This window comes from Marmota monax, unplaced genomic scaffold (assembly GCF_021218885.2).
Source record: "Marmota monax isolate L192 unplaced genomic scaffold, Marmota_monax_Labrador192_F-V1.1 WCK01_AAM20220418_F8-fsc00038, whole genome shotgun sequence".
Lineage (NCBI taxonomy): Eukaryota > Metazoa > Chordata > Mammalia > Rodentia > Sciuridae > Marmota > Marmota monax.
The window spans coordinates 12,687,071-12,708,795 of record NW_026692498.1 but is presented as its reverse complement, the minus strand read 5'-3'; the positions used below and the strand labels follow the sequence as shown (position 1 = coordinate 12,708,795).

Sequence of the window (21,725 nt, the reverse complement as noted above, 5' to 3'; positions counted from 1 at the left end):
ATGTGTCCAAAATGCATATGAGGGCCATGATATTGCTCAGCAGAGTTTCTGGATAACATGGGGTTTACAAATAGCATAGACTCAAATAAGAGAACTGTCTTTGTCTATATCACCATCATTTGTACAGCCCCACCTTGTTTTCTGCCAGTTCCACAAGCTGCAACATTCTTACTGTCTTAAGTTCTTAAGGAAGGACCTCTATTTGAGTTCCCTTTCTTTGGAAAAAAAAACAGTTTAGTGTCATGGAAATGATGAATAGAGAAAGAGGGGGAGAAGAAAAGATAATAGGTAAAAGAAGAGCTGGAGAGAGGGAGAAGGCATGCAATACAGGAAGCTCTTGGACTTGCTACTGTGCCTTCTGAGCAGATTTGCAAACGGAAAGAAAGATTCTAGAGTGAGCTGCTGTCCTTAATGAAAAGGGGTCTGGACACTCCAGATAAACCAAGCTTCCTTTTGGGTGTTTCCTCCACTTCCCAGCTGTGGTAAGTACAGTGTGGGCAACTCTTCCTTTAAAGATCCTGTAAAACTGAAATCTCCTAGGATGGTTATTTAGAACCATCATTCTTGCCACTGTTGTTGTTGACATTGACACTCATGGTGGGGAGACTGAGACAAATCTGAACTAATGCCAATGCAATGAGAAAAGGGGGCTCTGATTTGTGTCAGTGACAAGGAAGGTGCTGCTTGGGGAAATATAGTATTTTCAGGACCTTTTTCCCCTCTTGAAATTGTTGGTGCACGCCTATAATCCTAGCAGAGTGGAGTTAGGAAGATTGCAAGTTCAAAGCTAGCCTCAGCGACTTAGTGAGACCCGGTCTCAAAATAAAATAAAAAGGGCTGTGGATGTGGCTCGTTGGTAAACCACCCTAGATGATTAGAAGAGCAAGGGGGTGTCGCTCAGTGGTAGAGCATTTGCTTAGCACATGTGATGCCCTGGTTTCATCTCCAATACCACAAAGAAAAAAAAATAGAGGAGCAAAATGTAAAGGAATAGAGGAATTAAAATCAGAATCATAAAAAGAACTACAAGTGGACAGCAGGTCAACTACTGAGAGTTTGGGAGGACCTAAAGGAAGTGAGTAGAAAATACAAGGGTGACTGTCAGACTGTAGCTGGTGAAGACTGTAACTGTGTGACTATGAAAGCAGCTGTTATGAAATTGGGTGGCCCATTCCATTTTGCTGTACATGAAATTGACTCTTTAGACATGATACTAAAATGTTGTGAAGGAATGACCACATATTTACAAAGTTGTAACTTCATCCTGAAATATACTGACATACAGAAAAATGCCTGTGAGCGTAGAGAACAATGAATTTTTACACAAGCTGAATACACCTTTGGAACCAGCCCCAGAATTTCATCAGCACCACAGAAGCCTCCTCAGGCTCCCTTCAATTCTGCCCATGTGAGCAAAGTGAGAGTGTGTTCCCTTTGGAGTGTGGGTTATCCAGCACAACATGGTGTTTGTGAGACTCACTTATATTCTTACATATAACATAAGTCACTCTAACCGCTGCATAGTCTGTTGTGACTGTGACACGATTTATGTTTTCTACTGTTAGTGAGTTTTTTAGGTCCTTTCCTAGTTTGAGGGAGTTAGGAACAGTGGTGCTATGAAAACTCTAGGATCTGTCTCTTGGTAGACATGTGTACATATTCCTTAGGAGAAGAAACATCCTTAGGAGAGATTCAGATGCAGAAATAGACCTTTAGGAAATGTGCATTTATATCTAATTACATATACAGTTTTATCAGAAGACACAAGCAGCAAAGTGGTTGTGCCAGTTTGACACACCCACCATCCATGTGCAAAACTTGCAACTGTTCCATCCCTCACCATCACTTCGGGGGTTTTTCATCTTTCCCAATTTAGCCTTTCTAATGTGTATATAGCACTTGATTCCTGTCATTTTAATTTGCATTTCCATGCTAACAAGAAAAGTGGAATTGGAATTTAGATATCCTGTTTTGCAAAATGTTGATTCCTACCTTTTGCTATTTTGGGTTGGATCATCTGGGGGTTTTTTTGAACTGATTTGCAACTCTTTACATATTCTGAACATGACTGTTTTATTGTTTAATGTAAATGTCTTCTCCTTTTTTTCAGGAAACCTTTTAACTGTCTTAATGATGGCTTCTGAACAGAAATTGTTAAAGTGGTCAAATTTATACTTGCTTTTTATTATTTTAGGTGTCAGATTTTGTAGTAAAATCTTTGGTGACTTCAGTGATAGATCTGTCTGCTTAGAAAACTGAGTCAAAATCCTGGGTAACTGTTCAACTAATGGCAACATTCTGAATAGTAGACCCAGTGCATAAGTAGAAAAAATATTCCCCCCAAATCTAAAAGATGACACTAGACTTCAGACCATATTTTAATAACTCTACTGTTATTTCTTCCAGAGATGAACTTGAAAAAGTATCTGTGAGGCAATGGATTCAGGAAATGACACAAGAGTGAAAGAACTTATCTTTCTGGGAATTACTCAGTCCAGAGAGCTGAGCTGGGTCTTATTCTTCTTCTTGCTTCTGGTGTACACGACTACTCTGATGGGCAATCTCCTCATCATGGTTACGGTCACCTGGGAATCTCATCTTCACACCCCCATGTACTTCCTGCTCCGCAATCTCTCTGTTCTTGACATCTGCTTTTCCTCCATCACAGCTCCTAAGGCTCTGATAGATCTTCTGTCAGAGAGAAAGACCATCTCCTTCAGTGGCTGTGTCACCCAGATGTTCTTCTTCCACCTTCTAGGGGGAGCCGATGTGTTCTCCCTCTCTGTCATGGCGTTTGATCGCTACATAGCCATCTCCAAGCCCCTGCACTACATGACCATCATGAGTCGGGGGAGATGCACTGCCCTCATCGTGGCCTCCTGGGTGGGGGGCTTCGTCCACTCCATCGTGCAGATCTCCCTCTTGCTCCCACTCCCCTTCTGTGGACCCAATGTCCTTAACACTTTCTATTGCGATGTCCCCCAGGTCCTCAAACTTGCCTGTACTGACACCTCCACTCTGGAGCTCCTGATGATTTCTAACAATGGATTAGTCAGCTGGTTCATATTCTTCTTTCTTCTCATATCTTACACAGTCATCCTGATGATGCTCAGGTCTCATGTTGGAGAGGGCAGGAAGAAAGCCATCTCCACCTGCACCTCCCACATCACTGTGGTGACCCTGCACTTTGTGCCCTGCATCTATGTCTATGCCCGGCCCTTCACCGCCCTCCCCACAGACACGGCCATCTCTGTCACCTTCACTGTCATCTCCCCTCTGCTCAATCCTATGATCTACACTCTGAGGAACCAGGAGATGAAGTCAGCCATGAGGAGACTAAAGAAACAACTAAGGTCTTCAGAAAGGACTTAAGTCCAATTGGGGATGAATGAGAGAGGAGCAAATTTAAAGACAGACATTAAATTTCACCTCCTCAGAAGGGAAGAAATCACTATCATGCCAAAACTCAAAGGACCAATTCTATTATTCATGCAAAAAAAGAAAGAAAATGAGTGTCTTCTTTGTTGGTTGAACTTTGCTATATCAATTTTATTTCCATCTCTCAAAAACGTTCTAAACAATTTTCTTTTTTTTTCCTTTTTTTTTCAATTAGTTTTGATTAGTTATACATGATAGTAGAATGCACTATGATACATCATACATAAATGGAGTATAATTTCTCATTTTTCTGGTTATACATGATGTAGAATCACACCGGTTGTGCAGTCATATTCTGCAATCTGTATACGGGGTAAAAATGGGAGTTCATAACCCACTTGAATCAAAGTGTGAAATATGATATATCAAGAAGTATGTAATGTTTTGAACAACCAACAATAAAAATTAAAAATAAATAAATAAATAAATTACAGGCTCCTATTAAAAAAAAAACCTAATAATCTAAACAATTTTCCATTGCTAGACATATTGCCCTGAGCATTAAAATCTAATAAATACATACATTTGTGTTCAGTGGGATCCATCTGCAGACCCCAAATCACTGTGCACAGCATGGATCCACTCCTGCTGGTTCCCCACACCCTCTATACTTTCTGCAATGATTCCCTTTTTCTATCTCCCTGTAGATTTTAGCTCAAGCAAGATCTCTAGGAATGAGCAGAATTTTAAGTGGCCAAAGACCTGCACAATCAGAGAGTGTGTTCCCAAGGGTAGGACCCCCAATAATGGTGGCAACCCAGCAAAAGTTGCCCGTGCTGCTCTTCATAGAGACACATGCAAAACAACTACATCAGACACAGTGAAGGAAGGCAGGTGAATTCAGGAGAGCACCATCAGATTCACTTCTCTTTCAACATAAAATCAGATAATTATTTACATTCATCTATAGTTTTCTTCAGGTAGAAGCATTTTTCTTAGAGAACCATTAAAATGATATTAAACTGATTCTAGCTTAATTATATATATATATATGTGTGTGTGTGTGTGTGTGTGTGTGATTAATATGATTTTAATATGCATATGTATATGATTTCAAATTTCCACAGTATTTTTTATAAGCAAATAAATTGATCTTTGTATGCAAACTGGCTGGGTTTATGGGTGGTCCTACCATTCTAAACTTCTGAAGAATTTGGAGATTCAAGTTGCTTCAGCTCAGTTTCTTTAGCATGGTCAGCAGCCCAGTAACCATATTTAAGCATCCATGATATTACAGTCCAAAACACTACCCTGGAGGGATCCACCTAGTATCGTTGTTGTCGCTGCATTACTTATCTTTCAAGTCTGAAAGAAAATGCTGTCAACACAGCTTCTATCCAGTAAAATAGACTATTATCTCAGTACTGGATTAATAATCTATTGCTGCATAGTGTATTACCCCCAAACTAAGTGGTTTTTTAAAATGCATATTTTTCAAAGTTTCTGTCCATCATGCATGGCTTAGCTGGGTTGTCTACTTCAGGATCTCTCACAAGACTGTCATTCAGGTGTCAGCAGAAAGTTGCAACCTTATCTTAAGCTTGGAAAAATTCTTTTCCCTGTTCATGCATGTGATTATTGGCCATGTGATGACATAAGCTTTTGGACTGAGGATTAAGGTTCCTTAATGGCTGTTGGCTGGAGACCAACAGTGTCTTGCCATGTGGGTCTCTCCAGCATGGCTGCTTACTTCACCAGAGCAGGCAAGCAAGAGGAAAAAGAGAAAATGTCAGCAAGGTCAAAGTCACAACCATCACTGTTGCTGTATTCTGTTCACTAGACGTGATTCCCTAGGTCCAACCCACACACAAGGGGAGGGAATTGCACAGGGGTGTGAACACGGGGCAAGGACTGAAAAGTTCTAGAAGAAAAAGATGAAAAGATCATTCCAAAAATAATCATTGCAAATATGAACGAAGCTTAAAAGTAAATTATTCAGGAAGAGTTACAGAAGACAAAAAAAAATAGGGGAGGGGGAAGAGGCATGTTAGTCAATTCAGAGACATTGAATCTTGACAAGAATAATAGTGGCAGCTACAGAAAAGCTGTGTTTGGTGCTTCATAATGATGATCAGATCAATTTTAGCCATTTTAAGTTGGCGATGTGTAATATAAGTGGGACTCTCAATAGATCTATGGTGAGAGATAAGGCTTCAAAACTGACAGTCAGTGAGCTGAGTCTTAGAGATTTTTGAGAGGCAAAAATGAACTTCTCCACTCCTAGGATCTATGGAATCATAGAGTCTGGAATGGTAGTGCTCAATTAATACTTCATGACTAAATATTTGGTGACTGAACAAAGCCAATATGTTCTCATTTTTTGTCTGCACGTTTCTCCTCTGCATGTGAGAAATGTGGTGGAAAGCAGAGAGAAAATGTGTTTCCCAGTCTTTATGATGCTTCTGATTATGCACTTTAATAGGTCAACAAGCAAACCATTTTCCTAGGAAAAAAAACTGTATAGGGAGTTCTATTCATTTTCCCTGAGCTCCTGCAGCTTAAAGAGACAGACTTGTCTGTCCCCTATGAGCCCAGCAAGCAAAGATAATCTGGGCTCTAATCACAGGGCCTATAAGGATCTATCTCCTCTCTTCAAAGTATATTTTGCACACATCTTCCAGGGCACGTTTGACTTCTTAATAATTCCCAGCAGAGCTTCATCCCAATAGGAAACTCTGGCCATGAAACTTCAACAAACACATCCAAAAATATTCCCCTTGGTAATTCTTCTATTGGGTATGAGACTGAGGGAGGGACTGGTACTCGTGTCAGGGGCACTGAGGGGCAGTGTTTTAGAACCAGGCAAAGATGATTCCTGGAGCCTGCAGGAGAGGAGATACTGAACCATCCAAGCCTCAGATGCATGTCTGCCTTAAAGGAGAACAGCCCTCCGTAAGCATTGGCTCCAAAGGTCAGTTGACGAATCAGATGGCCAACTCTGCTTCTTGATGGAAATTAGAGTTTGGGGCTTTAAACAAGATCTTTATGTTAAGTTAAAATTTGGGGGAGTGAGTCTGTATATCTGACAGTATGTCTATGTGGGCATGTCCTTGCCTAATCAATTTTGAAATATTATTATAGATTTAGAAATGTTTTGATGTTAATGATGCTCTTGATATGTAGAAGATGATATCCATTGAAGCTAAAAACTGGAGGAATGCAGAGAATAATAATTTGTTTTTCAACATGAGGAAAGTGTCCTTTCTATGAAGGACACAGAAATGTCTACTTGATTAAAAGAGATGGAGCAACATGTACTTTCGGAAGAGCAGAGTTGGGAAAGAAAACTTACAAATAATACTTCTGTGTTTTATTTTCTTCTGTTCCAAAGAGACACATACACACACAGGAATTCTCAGGAATTCTTTCTTTATAACCTTGGCCAAATAAATTCTCCCAGCTTCAATTTTCTCAACTGTGAAACAAAAGATTTTCCTCATAGCTTTATTGTCAGTATTAAATAAACTATAATAAGTAAAAGACCCAGCAGAGCACTTCAATTCATGTTTGCTGTCCCCCTTCTCCAACTGCACTTGGGTGGCCCTAAATATGATAATTTATACACCATTTGGTTCTTGAATATGCTCTGGCTTTGAGTTTAACAGTGGCCCTAGAATTGCTTTTTTTCTATTATCTATGTTGGTCCTTCTTATAATAACTTATAAACCTAACCATGTGAAGTATAACAGACATAAAAGGAGATCTAAATATAACCTAGATTATTTTTTATAAGTCCGTGGTGGTTTGGATACTCCACGGGATTGTTAAAATAAATAACTGTTATGTATTCAACAACAGGATATATGTACATACACACACATATTTATAATAAGGCAGTATCCTTCCATATTAATTTATTTCTTAAAGATCACCATCGATTACCAGCTTTGAGACTTTTTATAAACAATTAACTTTTTCCTATAAATAAATCCTACTATAGATACTTCTCTGCAACCTGCCTCTTTTGCATAATACATCATGAACAACTTTTCTACCACCATACATAAAATTACTGAAACCTTTTAAAAGCTTCATGAAATCTAGTTGAAGAGACTTAACAAAAATGCATTTAACTAATACTTTATGATTGGGCATCTCCAACTGTGATGATTATACACGACAGTGAAACAAACAACCATAAACATAATTAGAATAAGTCATACTCCACGTACGTGTAAGATGTCAAAATACACTCTACTGTCATGTGTATCTAAAAACAACAAATACAAAAATTAAAATTTAAGAAGAAAAACCTGTAAACATGTTTGCAGGCTTCATTCTGTTCTCCTTGTCTGACTATGGACATCAGAAGGTCAGAAGCATGGTACCTGGCAGTAAAATCAGTTCTTAGGGCAGGAGAGCAGTGAACCCCAAACCTCTTGGGATGTGTTCCCAAGAAGGATTTCAGCCTCATCAATTCTGTTCAGGGAACACTCTGCACCTGAAGTCCAGGAAAAGGCTAGGGAGAGATCAGATCTTTGGCTTCAAGGCTAGAGCCGCAGTCTTTACAAAGACCTGAAGTTAAACAGTGGTCCCTGTACAAACCTGCCTGACGTAAGACACGGTATTTCCTGGAGGTGAGTCCCTGGCTCACCTCTATAAAATTGATTCTTTCATTTATTTTGCTGTTTATTACCTCTTCTGATACCAACATTTAAGCTATTTCTACACAGAAATAGAGAGATGAAACAATTTTTCCTCTGATTAATCAAAATGGGTTTTTTAGGGACTGGGGATTTAATTCAGTGGTAGAACACTTCCCTAGCATATATGAGGACCCAGGGTTCAATGCTCAGTACTAAACAAATAAGGCTAAAATTATTATTATTATTATTATTATTATTATTATTATTATATTATTATTATTATTATTATTATTGCTGTTGTATAAAAAAGGTCCCTTTGGCTTCACAAGTTGTTGGTTATTATATCATTTATATTGTTGGAATATTGTTAAATTGGGGAAAAAAATCACTATCCATTTTGCCTTGTGTATGAGCTCTAAGAAGTTATGGCATTTCATATTTTCTTGGTAAGAAGTGATAAGGAGTCTTAAATACTCCATAAACTGATAATATTATCAACTACTAGGTATCAATTCTTCCCTATTGTGAGTTTCATTTCACCTTCATTGATGAATGAAGTATTTCAATTCAACTCAGTCAAAAAGAAATAAGGACCATTATAGATGATTGGACAAGGCCATTTGGGGGCCAGGGAAGACCATGAGCATAGGCATGGTCCAATGGTCAGCAAAGTCCAGTTTGGAAAGAACACACTGTTCAAGGGAGCAGCAAGAAGGGGAAAAAGTACTTTGGAGCCAGGTAGAAAAGGGGCACTGGGGTCAAATGCCAGAAGTTGTCTGGAAAGACATTTGCAGCCTTTTAAGCAAAGTCGTTCAAGGCCTCTTGATGAATTATGAAGCATATGAATATTTACTAATCTACGAAACATTTGCTATTAAAACACAGAGTGACTGCAACTCGTTTAAATACCTACAGTAGACCCAAAAAGTATATGTCCTAATTCAACCTCACCAAAGCAGGATCTCCAAAATGCCTGTGACCTCTACAAAGACACCCAGAATAAGAAATATGATGGAAAGGAAGCTGGAGTAGACACGAGTCTTAACTGATTTGTGGCTATAATATTTTACTTTTGAAAACTATAAAAACATGTGGCCATCTGAGCATGTTGCCAGGGCTTGTCCCAGAACCTTGGCAGAGGCTCAGGCAGGTGAGGGGCCCTACAACTCAAGCCCCGTTCGTCTCAAGAGAAATCCACATTAATCCTCCAGTGTAACCAGAGCTACTCCACTGGCACCCTGAGGCCTGAGTCAAATTTTTCAACTTTTTAGAGTTTCATAATATAGATACCAAAGAATCATTACATAAACCACACTCAAAACAGAAGTGTTTAATTTCTAGACCATCGTGACCTGTAACTATAGTAATGCCAGGTAATCTCTGTAACAAATGAACCACATTTCCATTCAAAATGTGACCTGTAGAAGTGAGATGGAATTTTCCACTTGAATCTAGAATGTCAAGAAGAGGACCTTGAGCTTCAGGGAAACTAAACAGGCTGCGTCCTACTCATAGAAGCCACTGGAGGTAAGAGCCCTGGGCTGTCATCTAAGGTGCCAAAAGCCGAGAGTGTTTCAACCTGCTGGCTCTTTCTTTACACGTGGAAATTTCTAATTCTTTGGATGTTATCGCTACCCACAACCGACCAGAGACCTTCTTCTTTCTACACTCTGTTAAGAATCTTCCTTACATGTATTATTTTAATTTTTCTGTTTCAGTAAACATAATAAGTAACAATAATAATAGTATTTATTGAGAACTTTCTGCTCATCAGACAAACAGCATATGTGTTTTGCATACATTCTCTTATTTTATCCCCCAACCTCTCTGGAGGAAAAGTGTAATTATGATGATATCCACAAAAGAATAAAACTAAGACATGACTAAATAATTTGCCCAAAGTTACACAGACAATAAGTAGTGACTGGGATTGAGATTCGAGATCTGAGTCATATATTATTTTACTTTTCTGCTTCAGTAAACATAAGCTTTTGGATATTAAGTACTTGGGTGTTTTTAGCAGCAGGTCCCCAATGACTTCCCATTTTCTCAGTCACACCATTATGTAGTAAATCAGATGCATCATTTAGAAGATGAAGTTATAAAGGATACTCAGGCTGCTGGCCTTCGCTAATTTCTCACTATTTCAGATCATTTGTCCTGGGGGAAGTCAGTTATTAAGAGACTGATGGAGAGACCTACACAGGGAAGAACAGAGACCTGTTACCAAGATTCACACCAATGAGCACAGAAGTGGATCTTTCAATGAGTCATGCTTCAAGATGACTGTAGACCTGGCAGACATTCTGACTGCAATCTCCTGAGAGATCCTGAACCAACGGAGCTGTTCCACTTTCCTAATCTTCAGAAACTGTGAGAAAAAAAAATTTGTTGTTTTAAACCACTAAGTTTGAAGTCATTTGTTGAAAAGCAGCCATAGATAATTTATACAAGATTCCTACATGGTCTCAGGACAATTGTTCTAAATATCAATACAGACTATATAATACTGAAGGTATTTATGCCTGAATTCAGCCTACAATAAACATAGCTAAAATGTATGGAAGAACATCAGATATGCTTCTAGACTTCCTGCATGAGTCATCTCCTTTAATAGTCTCTTTATTAGCTCAATCGTTGAGATGAGGAAACATAGAAACATTGAATAACTATCCAAAGATTAAACATCTAGAGAGCAACAGGCCCAATATCTAAAAGTGGCCATTCTGGGTTGCAAAACCCAGTCTCTTTCCCACTACCCTAAACTGATCTTAGAAATTCTTGATCTCTGAAATTTTTCTTGCCAGTGCCAATCAGCTTAAAGTTAAATTTCAAGAAACAAACCTGGCTAGCTGGGGTTTGTAGTTACTTGAGGTTTAACTATGATGAAGCAATGGACAGAATAAAACTGTGCCTTGTCGCCAGATAACTGAGGACAACATTAGGGAGAAGAATTGAATGTTAAGGCTCCAAGAGCTGGAATGTGCGGGTTCCTTAGGCCATATTAGGGTTACATGCTGTGCAGACACCACCACCCCCCTCGCCCCCACATCTTCAAAAGGGCTTGAGGTCACCAATGCTCCCATTTCACTGATGAAAGACAGCATCTAGGTGCCTTTAAAGACTCCGCTATTGCTAGGTACACTGTCACACACATGTAGTCCCAGCTATTAGAGAGGCTGAGAGGGGAGGATCACAAGTTCTAGGCCAGCCTGGGCAACTGAGTCAGACCCTATCTCAAAATAAAAAATAAAAATGGCTGGGGATGTAACTCAAGGGTAGAACTTTTGCCTAGCATGAACAAGGCCCTCAGTTTAAAAAAATAAATAAATAAAAGAACTAGGCACAGTGGCTTGGGAGGCTGAGACAGGAGGATCATGAGTTCAAAGCCATAGTCAGCAATTCAGTGAGGCCCTAAGCAACGTAGTGAATCCTGTCTCTAAATTAAATAAATAAATAAATGGGGGGGGATGGGGATGTGTCTCAGAGGTTAAGCTTCCCTAGTTAGTTCAATCCCCTGTAATAAATAAATAAAAGTGTACTATTTCTCCATCAATGTCTGAGGTTGGCATCAAAGCTCAAGTCTCCCAAATTAGGGTAAATCTACCATGTTACCTCCTTTCATAGTTCAAATACAAACAATAAAAGAGCCCTTTATGCATTATCTGAAAAACTGCATGGGTTCTGATTTTCTTTTTTATTATTATTATTATTTTTCAAAATATTTACTCCGAAGAAACTACCTGGCCACTTTTTTTAAACATTTGAAAGCAATTAAATCCTCTGAGTTATTGTTGGATTAATTAACAGATGGAAGTAAGACTGCAGAATTAGCTTTGTGTGGCTTAAACGTCAAAGGAAAGAACAAGAACCTAGGAAGAAAGTGAGCTCACCCAAGTTCTATTCTGGTAATAAAATCGGAGGAAAAGTCCTGGGGGACCCAGAGAGCTCCGTGGTTAAGAGCAGGACCAGGGTTGACCTCAGTGTGGGCAGAATGCCCAGGGGAGGGTACAAAGGCATGTCAAAGACGAGCACAGCCAGACGGTCCTTAGAACCGTGAAACAGACTTGACTCAGTGTCTACCAACGGAAGGGGATGCAGCCGAGCCCTGTTGTCATTGTGAAGCAGCGATGTGGGCATTCGAAGGGACAAAAGAAGGCCAGGGAGAATAGCGGGTCAGAGTCAGGAGGTAAAAAAATTGCTGAGGCCTGGTGAGCGCAAATGCGATTAGGCAGACACGTCTGGGGCAGCGGTTCTCAAAGCCAGGATTAGGCTCTCCTGCAGAGCCCCTGCAGGGACGCAGGCAGAGGATCCGGCCTTCCTGAAAAAAGACAAAGAAATGGCTCGCAGGTCCAGGAGAAAGAAATTTCTGAGGCTTTAAGAGACACTTACGCACAATTGCGAGCTCTTTTTAGTAAATGCTTTAAGGAAGGGAGGTCAGGGCCCACGGTCAGGCTTTTCAATAGAACACACAGCAAATTCTCCTGGACGCCTTGGCTTTCTTGGGCAGGCATTTTAATGAGGATCTGGGGCCATCTGAGGGACACGGCCTTATGACCTTACGCAGCTGGAAGCCATGTGTCATGATGGGGTCTTAAATGTGCCCCAGAGGCCCAAGGACTGCAGGCTTGGTCACCAGCCTGTGGCACAGTAGGGAGGTGGTGGAACACTTAGGAGGAGGAGCAGAGCAGAAGGAGGCAGGTCCTGGGGGCATGTCCTGGAGGGGGATGTGGGGACCCCAGCCCTTTCCTCTCTCTTTTTGCCCCCTGGCTGCCATGAGGTGAGCAGCGGCCTCTACCCCATGCTACCACCTTGAGGTAATGTCCCGTGCTGCCACAGGCACAAAGCCACAGGCCCAACCACCACAGACTAAAACCTCTGAAACCAGCCAGAATGAGCATTTCCTCTTTTTGAGTTGTGTATACCCAGTATTTTGTCACAGCAACGAAAACTGACTAACATACCATGCTAGATTTTGGTCTAGTACAATTGCTTTGGTCTGACAATTCTGCAGTTCTCAGAAGCATGAGGAAATGTTGTGGGGTGACGAAAGTATTCATTATCCTAATTATGGTGGTTTCTCCGAGATTAGATAGATAGATAGATAGACAGACAGACAGATAGATAATGTATGCACATATATATAAATACACACACACAAATATTATGTATCTTGATGTTAGAACCCATCAAATTCTATCCTTTAAATGTGCAAAGTTCATTGTAGGTAAATTACACCTCAGTAAAGCCGATTTTAAAAAGCAAAAAGAAAGCCACAACAGGCAATTTCACTTTGAGCAATTAACAAAACCACTATATCCAGATGTGTATCAATGCTCAAAGCATTGTACTTATTTTAAACTTATTTCACACTCTTTGAAACAGGGTGCGAAGCAAGGGAAAGAGTTGAATTGGGATTTGGAGGAAGTAAAGTTTGGTAATAAAAGTTTAAAAAGTGTGTACCTTTGCATTATGTTTTAGACCTTTTTATCCTTTGGCACATCTGTTCTTTAAAAAAAAAATAAAAATAATAGATTTTACTTCTTAGAGCAGTTTTAGGTTCACAGAAAAACTGAACAGTAAGTGCAGAGAGTTCCCATATACCCGCTCTCTTCACCACCACCAGTTTCCCTTATCATTAATAAAATCTTTCATTAGTGTAGTACATTAGTTAACAATTGATGAACCAATATTGGAGTGTTATTATTAACTAAAGTCCATAACTTACATTAGGGATCACTCTGTTGTACACTTCAACAGGTTTTGACAAATGTGTGATGTCATATATCCGTGATTATAGTATCATCCAGGATAGTTGTAGCATCGATTACAGTATCATAGACAGCTTATTAGAGCATCATACAAGACAGTTTCTCTACCCTAAAAACCTCCTGTGCTCCACCTATTCACCCTTCCTATCCCAGCCCCTGGTGAGCACTTACCACTTTATTGTCCCTACAGTTTTGTGTCTTTCCAAGCATGTCACATACTTGGAATCATACAGCTTGTACCTTTTCAGATTGGCTCCTTTCACTAAGCAATAACATTTAAGTTTCCTCCAGGCCCACCCAGGCCTTAAGAGCTTTTTTCTTTTTATCAGTGAATGATATTCCATGGTTTAGAACCACATACCTTTTTTTTTTTGAGAGAGAGAATTTTAATATTTATTTTTTCTTTTAGTTTTTGGCCGACACAACATCTTGGTTTGTATGTAGTGCTGAGGATCGAACCCAGGCCGCATACATGCCAGGCAAGCACGCTACCGCTTCAGCCACATCCCCAGCCCTAGAACCACATATCTTTTAAATGCCAGATTTGAACATACCTGCAATTATTTCAAAGAAATATATTTTGCAGGAAATCTACAATAGTGCATTTTAGTCAGTATGACTCAAATAATGTCATTTGGAAGACTAGATTTGATCAATGTAAATAAGAGGGAGAGAGTGGTCTGAGGTAAACTTGGGTTGAATAAATTTAAATAGCATCTTTACTTCTCAGAGAATTTACTAAATTTTCAAGAGGAATATAGACTATATAAAATTTTCCAACCATGAAATTTGTTAAGTAGAATTTTATGAACATACCAATAGATGACTTTCAATCAATGACATCATTAGAAATCCACTCTTTATTCCACTCTGAAAGAACTGAAGAAACACCAATTGTTATGATTTGGATGTGATGTCCCCCAAAAGCTCACATGTGAGACAATGTAAGAAAGTTTGAAAGAGAAATGGTTATAGCCTTGACCTAATCAGTAAATTAATCCCTGATGGGATAAACTTAGTAGTACCTGAAGACAGGTGGGTGTGGCTGGGGAAAGTGGTTCATTGGGGGCATGCCTATGGGGTATATACTTTGTATCTGGCCAGGGGAGTCTCTCTCTCTCTCTCTCTCTCTCTCTCTCTCTCTCTCTCTCTCTCTCTCTCTCCCCCTCCTTCCTAATCACCATGTGAGCTACTTCCCTCTGCCACACTCTTCCGCCATGATGCCTCACCTTGAGCCCTGAGGGATGGAGCTTGCTATCTATGGATGGATAGCTCTGAAATTGTGAGTCCCTACATATTTTTCCTCCTCTACAGTTGTTCTGGTCCAGTCCTTTAGTCACAGCAGCAAAAAAGCTGACTAAAACACCAATTATCTACCAAGGACAGCTTACCTTAGACATCCTTGCCCAAACAGAAAATGGCCCTAAAAAAATAACATCCCAAGTACACAAACTTGACTTCTTTTTGTTTTCAGTGATGTACCTTCTATAACAAGAGTATTTTCTCCCCAGGTGGTTGAAGAAGTAGAAGAAACATGATCCAATGGAGCAGGGAAATTACACCAGGGTGAAAGAATTTATTCTTCAAGGATTGACCCAATCCCGAGAGCTGAGCTTGCTCTTATTTATTTTCTTATTTTGTGTGTACACAGCAACTGTGATGGGGAACCTCCTCATCATGGTCGCTGTGACCTGGGAGTCCCGCCTTCATACCCCCATGTACTTCCTGCTCCGCAACCTCTCTGTCTTGGACATCTGCTTCTCCTCCATCACGGCTCCTAAGGTCTTGGTGGACCTTCTGTCAAGGAAAAAGGCCATCTCCTTCAATGGGTGCATCACCCAGATGTTCTTCTTCCATCTCCTTGGTGGGGCAGACATTTTCTCCCTCTCTGTCATGGCATTTGACCGCTACATGGCCATCTCCAAGCCCCTGCACTACGTGACCATCATGAGTCGGGGGAGATGCACTGCCCTCATCGTGGCCTCCTGGGTGGGGGGCTTCATCCACTCCATCGTGCAGATCTCCCTCTTGCTCCCGCTGCCCTTCTGTGGACCCAATGTTGTTGATGGCTTCTACTGTGACGTCCCCCAGGTCCTCAAACTCGCCTGCACTGACACATTCGCTCTTGAGGTCTTAATGATTTCCAACAATGGCTTGATCTCCACCCTGTGGTTTGTCTTCCTCCTTGTGTCCTACACAGTCATCCTGACCATGCTGAGGTCACACACCGGAGAGGGCAAGAGGAAAGCCATCTCCACCTGCACCTCCCACATCACTGTGGTGACCCTGCATTTTGTGCCCTGCATCTATGTCTACGCCCGACCCTTCACTGCCCTCCCCATGGACAGAGCTGTCTCCATCACCTTCACTGTCATCATCCCTGTTCTGAACCCCATGATCTACACCCTGAGGAACCATGAGATGAAGTCAGCCATGAGGAGACTGAAGAAAAGACTTGGACCTTCTGAAAAGCAATAGATGCTATGAATTCCAGATTGGAAAATAAGAACTGAAAAAAATATTTCCTTATGACACAATAGAAAGTTCCCTTCAATATACCATCTTGAGACCAAATTTTATCCTTGCTCCACAGCGGAGTCCTCTACTAAGTCTTCCCTGAGACAATCACCTCTGTAAGTTTTTCTCTGGGTGAGACTGATGGCAAATTAGAGCTTCACGTCTATAAACTGTCAGCTCTTAAAGGAACTCAAATGCTTATACCATCCAAATACCTCATCTTACAGGTGAGGGAATAGAGTCTAAACAGAAATTATCTCTTGACTTTGGAGTTGTGGTAGCATCATGTGTTGCCTAGGAGATAATTAGTAAAATGACTTCCAGGGACAGAAGTAAAGTCTATAAAACCCAACTACTTCTCCTTATGTAGAAGTTGGTCTTCCATCACTAACCTTGGAGAATTTGGTTTCAGTTTTTCCTTTGCATAAGATGAGGGAAGTTTCATGTTCTAACAAAGATTTCCTAGTTAATGAATGGCAGAGGCAAGACTCTCAAACCCTCAGCTGAGTGCACACTCTACTGTCCCTGCTGCCTCTGACAGGATTTGTCAGAATCTGAAACTACCTCACCTATATTAATGTCTCCTCTGTTGTAGTATCGTGAGAGGCACTTGTTGGTCCTTACTTCACAAAAGAGGACATATTGCAAGACTTCAGACTCCTGTAAGAATTTCAACCCTAACCCTAACATTTACAGTCATTCATTCCTGAGCAGACCTCCAGGAAGAAAGGAATCCTATCCCACCCGCATCTCTAGAACATGCCTGGCTCGCACATGCCCAAGAAATAAAACCTAAAGAAGAAAACCTACTTTCCATCATTCAGGGACTGATCAGCTAAAGATTACAAATCTGCCCATTCTCTTCATTCTTTATAGGATTCTCTTTAGCACCTCTTTAATAGAAGGAAGAAATATCATTTGATTCTAGTCAGTGTCCGAGAAACCTATTTGTTAGGCTGAAATTGGAAATGAATTAAAATTTGGACTGGATATGTTGATTGGCCTGCAACAACTCAGTTTAATCTGCCAGGTGTCTAGTATAATGGAAGGGAAGTAAAGAAACATTTGTATGGTGTGATCTAGGAGGAAACACAGGCAAAGGGAATCTGCTCTAAACAAAGCCCTTCCCAACCATCTGTGTCACTGCCTACTGTCTCTCCCTTGTTCTGACCTCAAATTTCTGCTCTTGAGATATTTCAAATATTAGACACGGTTCACAGAGAACGTGCCACAACTTTAAAAATTATATACAGCTCCAGGACACAGCAACCTCAGCTTCCAATTATAGTGTTGATGGTCACAGCAGGGCATGGGAGGGGATGTATTTCTAAATCCACTCTCAGCAGGACCTCTCGGGGGATTGGTTTTGGTTATCTTATGGGACGATTCATTTTAGGTGAACTTATGGAAGGCCCAGGTATCCTTCCAGAGTGGAGGAGAAGTAGCACAGGAATGCTTCAGTGGAGGGACCCAAAGGGGATCAATCCAAGCCCAGGATGTCAAAGGTAGCCTGAGGGACCCAAGCACAGAAAAACAGATCACTTCAGCATGGTGGCCTAGGCAAAGCCAGGCAGGCACAATCAACAAAATCCACATTTTCTTATATTTGATCCTGGACATGTGGATGATTTACTAAAGTTGAAAGACTTTTTTAATATTTTTTTTTATTTTTTAGTTGTAGTTGGACACAATACCTTTATTTTACTTATTTATTTTTATGTGGTGCTGAGAATTGAACCCAGGGCCTTGAACATGCTAGGCAAGCATTCTAACAATGAGCCACAACTTCAGCCCAAAGGATTTATTTTTTTAATCTGTGTTTGCTGCTTTCCAGCAGCTGCCAATTCCTGTCTAGAGCTAAAATTGTTCACCCTATTTCTGACTCTGTCCTTGAATTTTGTATCCACTTGCCCATGAACAAAAACTCCAAGAACAAATCCAACTTCTCTTTGAACTAGAGTACAGAATCACATCTGCCATGCCCAGGATGTGCCTTTGTCTATCACAATAGTAGATTATTTTCTTTCTTATAAATCATTTTATTTTTTAAAATCAAACTTTTCATAAAAATTAAGCTTCCTTCTTTATACTTTTTGCTAAGCTTATTCTACATTCAGTCTTCACTTTCCAGAGGAAAAAAAACAAATTGAGAAGTAACAAAAGATATTTATTTCATATAAGTACAAATATATATATATATATATATATAGTGTGTGTGTTTTCTGTCTATATACATGTGTTTACTTTCAGCATATATTTAATTTTTTCTCCACATATTTTATTGGTGCATTATAGTTTTACGTTAATGATGGGATTTGTGGTTACATATTCACACATGCACACAGTGTAACAATATAATTTGGCCAATATCCCTCCCCAGCACTTGCCCCCTTCCTTGTCTCCTCCCTTCCTGGTCCCTTTCCTCTATGATCTCCCTTTGATTTTCATGAGCTATCACACACACACACACACACACACACACACACACACACTTTCTTTTCCTTTTCCTCTTTGGCTTCCACATAAGAGAGAAAACATAGGGCCCTTGACCTACTGAGTTTGGCTTGTTTGGCTTAACATAGTGGTCCCAAGTTTCATCCATTTTCCTGCAAATGCCGTAAGTTCCTTTTTCTCTATGGCATATATTTAATTTTAAAATGCATACATACAGCACTCTCTATATTGAGACTATCTCAGGATACCCACAGTTTCCTAAGACTACCAAAAATCCATTCCCCATAAAAATGTGCTCTTTCTCCTTCAAGGTCACAAGAACGTGTTCCTTGAGAACATATTTTAACTTACATACTCTAACACGGGACTATGTAAAGTTCTGCTAAGTTGTTCCACATCTCCCACACTGAGAAGCTGAAATTCTGAAGAATCTCTTCCTCTTGAATGGGAAAGCGTGCTTTGTAATACTTTCTCTTACCGCTAGGAGGAGCCGTTCCTTTTCCAATGTTTCTCCCTTGGCCAGACATTTAAGAACCTTAACACATTTTTATTTTTGGAGCTAAAGCTTCAAAACGACTGTCACCTCCATTTTCTCGCCCTAAAATTTCAAAGCTGCTTCTTAGGAGTGGAAACTACTTAACACTCCAGATAGAGAGGAGCAGCTCTGTGGATATTTCCCTGAGGTGCTTCTGCTGCAGTCCTCCTGGGCCTCAGAGATCACGGTAGGGAATTATTTGTAGGGCATCTTGTACTCTCTGGGCCAGGGGTTCCCATTCTTCAGCGGGCATAAGAATCAGCTAGTAATTTCATAAAAACGTAAAATTCAAGCCACTGTATCAAGGGCTTCAACAGTTCTCTTGTGGAAACTGGAATCTACATTTAATCCAACACACCCCTCTTTGGGGCATCCCCTGTGACTATGATTCATATGGTCTGTGAATCACACGTTGAAAGACACGGCTCTGGGTACGTGTTTTTCAGATCAAAGATCCTGAGACTCTAAAAAAGCGTTATGTCATTTTAGTAGGTCTGAAAATGCATTTTTAAAAGGAAAGAACAGTCTAGGGTAGAATAGAAAAGTCACTGAATGAATATTTCAAAACTGTGTATCTGACTCAGGGTTAATATCCAAAATATAAGAGGAACTCTAACCATTCAATAGCAGAAAACGAAACAGAAAAAAAAAAATAACCAGATTTTAAAATGGGCAAAGGATCTGAATAGTCATTTCTCAAAAGAAGACATTCAAATGAACAATGTTCAACATTGCTCATGTTCAGAGAAATACAAATTAAAACCACCATGTGATATCACCTCATACTTGCTACAAGAGCTATTATAACAGGACAAAAGATGACAAGTGTTGGCCAGGATGAGGAGAAAAAGGAACCCTGTGTCTTCTTGGTAGGAATGCAGACTAGGACAGGCATTGTGGAAAAGTTGTATGGAGATTCCTCAAAAACTTAGATACAGAATACCAAGTGGTCCAGCAATCCCACTACTGGGTTTATATCCAAAAGAAACGAAATCAGTATATCACAGAGTTAATCTGTGGGCCCATGCTTATTACAGCATTACTCATAATAGCCAAGATAAGGAATCAACATAAATGTCCATCAGCAGATGACTAGATTAAGAAAATGTGGTATATAAATACAATGGAATACTATTTGGCCATCAAAACGGAGGAGATACTGTCATTTACATCAACCATCGGTGAACACAGAAGCATCATGTTAAGTGAAATAATGCAGGCACAGGAAGACACATATGTGTGATCTCACTTATTGTGAAATCTAAAAACAAATAAAACCCATAGAAGCAGAGAATGGTGGTTGCCCAAAGCTGAAGAGTAGAGATGTCTAAGGATGCACAGTTTCAGCTTGACCGGAAATAAATTCAAAAGATCTACTGTGCATATGATAACCATAGTCAACTATATGTCATATGCTTGAAAATTTCTAACAATGCAGATTTGAAGTATTCTCATCACAAAAAAATTCTAGGTGAGTTAATGCAAATAGGTATCTGGCCATTCCACAATATAAACTTCATGTCATATGCTACAAACATATATAATGTTTATTTATTAAAATTTAATTAAATTTTTCATGTACTTTTCAATATGCAACTTGTCAAAAAGGAAGTCACACCTGAAGATCAGAGGCTCAGACACAGGTTAATAAAGCCATGAGTTTTATTAATGACAGCACCTGTGATTGACCCCTGCAGCAACTGCAGCTGACTCCTTGGCTTCTCTTGTCTCCTCTCCTCCTCCTCTCCTCTCTATACTTCTTACTCTTTCTCTCTCTTCCCTTATTCCCCCTCTTTTTTGTGTCTCTGATGTTTATTATACTGTCTGTCCTACCTGTTGTCACCCTGACTCACCATCAACCCTCAACATGAATAAGAAATTAAGAGCTGGGCTGGGTTGTAGCTCAGAGGTCTCAGTGGTAGAGTGCTTGCCTAGCGTGCAAGTTCAATCCTCAGCACCACACAAAAATAAAAAGATAAAAGTATTGTGTCCATTTTCAACTAAAACTATAAAAGAAAAAAGGAGATAGGAGCCATTTCCAAACTGCACACCAATTGAAGTTGAAACTGGGCACCTGCTAAGCCGCCTTATAACTCTGAGTGGTTAGTCTGCTTTAGATCTATTTAGTATAGATATTTTGGAGAATGATGCAAGGTTTCTGATGGTTTGAATGCATTTCTTCTCTCCTTGCCCCTCAAAGTCATTGTTTTTAATTCCTAAAAATTATAAAATAATTTTTTGTGTGTGCTGGGAATTTGAGCCAGGGGTGCTTAACTGCTGGGCTACATTCCCAGTCCTTTTTTTTTTTTTTTTTAATTCAGGATCTCACTAAATTACTTAGGACCTTGCTGAATTGCTGAGGCTGGCCTCAAATTTGCAATCTTCCTTCCTTAACCTCCTGAGTCTCTGGGATTACAGGGACAC

The 21,725-nt window shown here is 40.0% G+C and overlaps 2 protein-coding genes across 2 annotated transcripts; both read left to right on the top strand.

The window, feature by feature from the left end:
- Positions 1–2,436: 2,436 nt before the first annotated feature.
- Positions 2,437–3,372, top strand: LOC124092716 (olfactory receptor 4D9). The gene has a single exon (XM_046444525.1). It carries the CDS (start codon positions 2,437–2,439, stop codon positions 3,370–3,372), a length of 936 nt encoding a protein of 311 aa, XP_046300481.1.
- Positions 3,373–6,249: 2,877 nt separating this feature from the next.
- On the top strand, positions 6,250–17,310 carry LOC124092819 (olfactory receptor 4D9-like). Its single transcript, XM_046444630.1, has 4 exons — positions 6,250–6,349; positions 9,480–9,551; positions 10,175–10,397; positions 15,307–17,310. The coding sequence occupies exon 4, from the start codon at positions 15,338–15,340 to the stop codon at positions 16,271–16,273; it is 936 nt and encodes a 311-aa protein (XP_046300586.1). The 5' UTR covers positions 6,250–6,349; positions 9,480–9,551; positions 10,175–10,397; positions 15,307–15,337; the 3' UTR covers positions 16,274–17,310.
- Positions 17,311–21,725: the final 4,415 nt, after the last annotated feature.